This window comes from Notothenia coriiceps, unplaced genomic scaffold (genome assembly GCF_000735185.1).
Source record: "Notothenia coriiceps isolate Sejong01 unplaced genomic scaffold, NC01 NC01_scaffold00017982, whole genome shotgun sequence".
NCBI classification, from domain to species: domain Eukaryota; kingdom Metazoa; phylum Chordata; class Actinopteri; order Perciformes; family Nototheniidae; genus Notothenia; species Notothenia coriiceps.
In genome coordinates, this window is record NW_011350683.1 from 14,311 (window position 1) to 19,972 (window position 5,662).

General features: G+C 40.5%; 1 protein-coding gene across 1 annotated transcript; it reads left to right on the forward strand.

Moving 5' to 3' along the window:
- Positions 1 to 753: 753 nt before the first annotated feature.
- On the forward strand, positions 754 to 4,522 carry LOC104950739 (myosin-7-like; the record flags this gene model as incomplete). Its single annotated transcript, XM_010777299.1, has 7 exons — positions 754 to 888; positions 1,348 to 1,438; positions 1,547 to 1,626; positions 1,992 to 2,096; positions 2,178 to 2,273; positions 2,878 to 3,021; positions 3,112 to 4,522. Coding segments are annotated over 7 exons (663 nt in total), but the record flags the coding sequence as incomplete, so codon positions are not given.
- Positions 4,523 to 5,662: the final 1,140 nt, after the last annotated feature.

Below are 5,662 nucleotides of genomic sequence, written 5' to 3' on the forward strand. Positions count from 1 at the left end.
TCTCTCTCTCTCACACACACACACACACACACACACACACACACACACACACACACACACACACACACACACATACATTTCAGTATAACTTCCTTCTCTGGTTTGATTTTCCCGCAGTTTGAATGTATCAGTCCTAATGTAAACTAGGGCTGTCACTCCCAGGCTTTATCACACCTTTAATACGAAAGACTGGCAACCTTCTGTCCTCTTGCAGAACAGACAGGAGGGTGCCACTGGACCGTTGTCAGGCAAATGATCATACGGACGTTACCTGTCTTATGTCCTTTTTGTTTCCTGCTCCTCTGTATAAATGACATTGCTTTTCTGTGTAACGTGAGGCGTGTAGTGCTGTGTTCGGATCAGGGCGTCACAGGTTCAAACCCCACTGCAGTCAGCATGTTGTTGTGTCCCTGAGACACTTCACCCCAAATTGCTCCTGTGGGGATTGCCCACAGTATTGAGTATGTAAGTCGCTTTGGATAAAAGCGTCTAACAAGTGACATGTAATGTAACGTAGTCAGATTTCTTTAGCACACATGGTGCAGGTTATCTGTCCTTCCAGCTGGAAATAAGATAGATTCTGTTAAATGCTATAATTTTTTAATAAATAACACGACTTTGGTTTAAGCTTGTATATTTGATCTTTTCTTACCAGAAGGTGATTAAGTGTAGAATTTCCACCACAGCACCCACTGGTGATGATGTGATGTGATGATACATTAATAACCTGACTGACTTTCTGGCTGTTTTTCTATATTCCAGAACACAGGTCTGATGAACCATAAGAAGAAGCTGGAGTCCGATCTGAATCTGCTGACAGAGGAAGTGGACGAGGCCATGCAGGAGAGCCGCAGCGCCGAGGAGAAAGCCAAGAAGGCCATCACTGATGTCAGTCCTGACCTCTGACCCCTATCCTCTGACAAAACCTCAACTTACGATGCCTACCATACCATACTTCTACTTTTTACTGTTAAAGTGTACTGCACCAACCCTTACAAAGTACACACTGGAAGATTTATACTCAGTTGTTAGGGCATAGTATTGTGTCCATCATTGCACCTTAAGCTTTTACACACTGCACACTTGCTCATATCAAAGCAAACTGTGACCGGATGATGCTGAAGGACATCCTGGTACTTTTGGTTCCCTACTTTTGTCAGTAAACATCTTCCTGCCATATGAATTAGTTGGGTAGTATGGGAGTTGGACTGCACAGTAACCATGAGTTATTGTGTTGTGGTGTTTCCAATCTTTTCTGTGGTCCTCTTTTCTTCTTTTCTGTTCTCCTTGATAGATGAAAGTATTTAAGGATAGGTAATTTAATAATGTGTATATGTGTTTCACCAGGCGGCGCTGATGGCGGAAGAGCTGAAGAAGGAGCAGGACAGCAGCAATATGATTGAGAGAATTAAGAGGAACATGGTGTCCACTGTGAAAGGTACGATACAAAGCACATGATGGTGGTCATTTAAAGAGTTTACCTGATGTTCCTGAGGCAGTATTATTTGTTGGCTGCAGGTTGATTCTAACAGTGTCTCTCTTACAGAGCTGCAGGTCAAACTGGAGGAGACGGAGCAGATGGCGCTGAAGGGAGGAAAGAAACAGCTTCATAAACTGGAGACAAGAGTGAGTGGTTATTCCCAAAATATAACGTTGACAAGAACCCTGGGATGGAAATTGGATATGCCATATCTTTCCAGAAAGCAGTGTTTGAGCCAGCACTGTGTTTCTTTTGAGTAATGTATTGATATTGAGGATTTAAACCCTGTATTTTTACTGTCTAACGTTTCATTTTGTCGATGGGCTTACTTCTACTACAGCTAATGACATGAAAGTTGAGAAGTGCTTGCTTGGATTTATGATTTAATGTCAATGTTGTGGAGGTATATAGCTTCAGTAGAAAGTTGCCAATAGAAAGAAAATTGGCTTAAAAAAGACAAAGCAGTGCAAATGACACCTGAGATCATTAAAAGGTGTATCTGTGTGTGCAGGTGAGGGATCTGCAGACGGAGCTGCTGATGGAGCAGAAGAAGAGCGAGGAGTATCAGAAAGGAGTGCGTCGCTTCGAGAAGAAAGTCAAAGAGCTGACGTACCAGGTCTGAAAACATCACAGGTTATCAGTACACAGATGTTCTGCTGGTTCTATGTTCTGCGGTGTAACTTTTTTCTCTTTGCAGTCCGAGGAGGATAGGAAGACTCTGCTGAGGATGCAGGAGCTCATCGATAAGCTTCAGACCAAAGTCAAGAGCTACAAGAGACAAGCAGACAACGCTGTGAGTCTTTAAAAGTCTTATATTTCTGCAGTAAAAGTGAGATTATACAGGTCAGAAAAACAGTTTGATTATTACAGGGCTAGAATTTCCTTTCAAAAAATGCATTAAATGCCAACGTGGAAGGGGTCGCTCGAACTTCATCGAATGCCAGCTGAATTTTCAGCAATGCACATTTTGTTATTTATCAGCCCGAAATGTACTGCTCGGGTTAACTCCCAAAGCTTTCAAAGGGTGATTTACAACAAAAAGCTGTGCAAAAACCATATGCTTTAATGTTTTGACAGCAAACAAGAGAGACACATTTACAGACCGTCTGGTGAAAATAGTGGAGCCTTTAACAACGTAAAAGACTGGTGGAGACCAAAAACAGAGCTAAAAATGGAGGGAATACTGCACTTACATCAATCAGGTGGACACAAACAAAAGACTCTTATGAAGTTACTCTGCTGAAATAAATACCACAAGCAACTAACACATTTATCGTTTCAGTTTAAAAAGGTGATATTTCAATGTTGTGTTTTCACTGTGCTGCCCTCCAGTGGCCAAAAAGGTTATTACAAGTTTCAAGTGTAATCACGCCGCTGTTCTTCTGTTTGTCCACCAGGAGGAGCAGGTGGGCTCCAGCACGATGCGTTTCAGGAAGGTTCAAAACGAGCTGGACGACGCAGAGGAGAGAGCTGACATGGCGGAGACGACCGTCAACAAACTGCGGATCCGAACTCGAGAACAGAGCACCAAAGTGGCCATGGTGAGTGAAACAACCCTAAACGGTAATTGGTGTTTTGTTTCTCTAGAGTTTAAATTCAGTGTTTCTAATCTGCTGTCTGTGTTTCTGCAGATCATCGAATGAAGCTCTTCAAACTCCATCAGTGTGTTTCCGGTGTTTGTGTGACGTTTGCTTGCTGTGTTTTAATCTGTCTGAGCTGGAGATGTCACTGGATCTACTATAATGAAATCACGTCAATATGTTTCTATATTTCTCCACAGTAAAGCATTGTTAAAATAGGTTAAAATAGGAAGTGTAGAGGCTAGTGAGTATGTAAAGGGAAGGCATAATTTGTAAGCTACGTTTGAATTATTACATGAAGTTCTTCCCAGGTTGGGTAGACCTATTATGCATTTAAAATAATATTTATAAATAGAAATCTACATTTTTAAATGAAATAATTGTGGTTATTTATAACCAAATCATGCCAAACTGGCTCCAAATCAGCATGTACTGTACACCCGGAAGATACAAATGAGATGCCCATTCACACACACCAATATACACACAGTGTACCAGTGGCCCGTCTATTAGCTGCAAGGGGAAAAAAGATGGCAAAATATTGAAAGAAATATACAAAACAATGACAAAGTTAATATGGATTTAAAGACTGAAGTAAAGGCAGGGATAAACAGGGAAAAGGAAAGAAAATGCTGGTTTGAGAAATGGTTGATATGTTAACAGAAGGAGCTATATTTCATGTTAATACTATATATAACCTATTACTTTTTTCGAGTTCCCTTATTCATGTTTCTTTTATTCTACATTATGAGTGATTTTATTGTGGTAGCTGATATGTGCATGTTTTTAGGGGTGAGAAAGTTGAAGACAAAATATTGTTTAGATAATTGGACTGTAGAATCAGTCAGTGACAGTGTATTGTTTATTTATGGTACAAAAAGTACATTATATCAATCCATTAAGTTATATATTTAAAATGTACATTTAATTCAATGGACTGTAATGTCATAGTGCTGAACACACAGATAATGATCCCCTACAACTCTACGCAGTGTTTAGCTTGTTGTGGTTTGACATCAAATAACTGTGTGATTGAGTCCTTTTGGCTCTCACTAATCTTACAGATACACCTATAATCAGTTTTTTCCAAAATCAACACACACATCTTCAATAGGATAATCACATCGCTATGTGTCTGATGGCAGCTTTTTGCTAACATGTTAGCCACAAGTACTTTAAAAGCTAATGACTCTACAGATCTGTCAGGTTTTCTGCCCCCTAGTGGCCAACAATCAATTTAAATGTAATTATTAACCAGGTGCCAGTATTCAGACTGTATGTACTAATGTTTATTGTGTGGGTTTCACTGTAGTCTGTCTATTTCTGAATGAGATCTTCAGTGTAGTATACAATAAAAATACATACCTGTTGGTGTTGGACATGGTTTGCTGACTTCTTGAACTTCCTCTTCCACACCACCAAACTCCTCAACCTGTGATAAAGAAATCATAAAGGTCTCCGACAAAAAAAAAAAAATGACAACTCAGATTTTAAACAGATGTGACTCTTTCTGTTTTGAACTTAGGGTCGAGAATAGCGTTTTAAAATCTGTGACTTCACTTGTCTTTTCTTTTTGAATGGGTAACAATAAAGCTATCTTAAAAACATCTTTGCTTACAGAAGATCTGTAAAGTGGTCCAACAAATGTTCAGCATTAAAGGTTGTGGCCATAAATATCCACAGTTAATTATACACTAATCTTTTTCTTTGAAATAAAAAAAAGGTTGGTTCGAAATCTAGAGCTAAATGAGTAACAAGAGAGTTCATTAGCATATATATTTTTAATTTACTAATCATAATGAACTGGTTCCAGTAAGTACAATTACCTTATGAAAGAAAACAACAATTTAAACATTCACTTTTTGTATGCAATTGAATTACGTACTGGGGGACTGCTTAAGTGCGGGTTCCCGGGCACTCATGGGTCGCAAGGTTATGGATGTGTGGTGGTGGTGCCAATAAGAGGGCCGAATTTGGATGCTGAGGGGCGGGCATCAAAGCACCACAAAATCCAACCCCCTTTTAGAATTACCAGGGGCATGAGGTTCTGGCGGGTGTGAATATCTGGGTTTAGTCTGTGGGGGAGTGCTTAAGTGCGGGTACCCGGGCACTCACGGTGTGCAAGGTTATGGAAGTGCACATGTTAGGGACACATGCTGGAGGTCTTTAGTCCGTCCTTTGGGGGTCTTGGAGCAGCCAAATCAACACATTCTCACTCCCAACTCGACCTATGTTGACGTTATGTCAGGGTCGCTGTCGTCACTTTCCAACGCAAGGGGGGGTCCTTTAGCGTTGAATTTCAACTTGCGGGGATGTCCATAGACTTCTATAGAGCTCCCTGGACGTATGTATTACAAAACCCGTGATTAGTCCTCAATGGATGTTTGAGTGGCAGTGCGCCGAGGGTTACACCGAGCGTCAAACAGCACTTTGAAATGGGATGGAACCACGGCAGACTATCCAAAACTGGATTCGAAAGGGTCCCCTCCCACATTTTGCAAATATGGTAGTAGCCATCGATCATCTTAAGATAAGATATACTTTATTGATCCCAAGTTGGAAATGTTTTCGTTACATCAGCATGTGTAACAGTTGTAATATG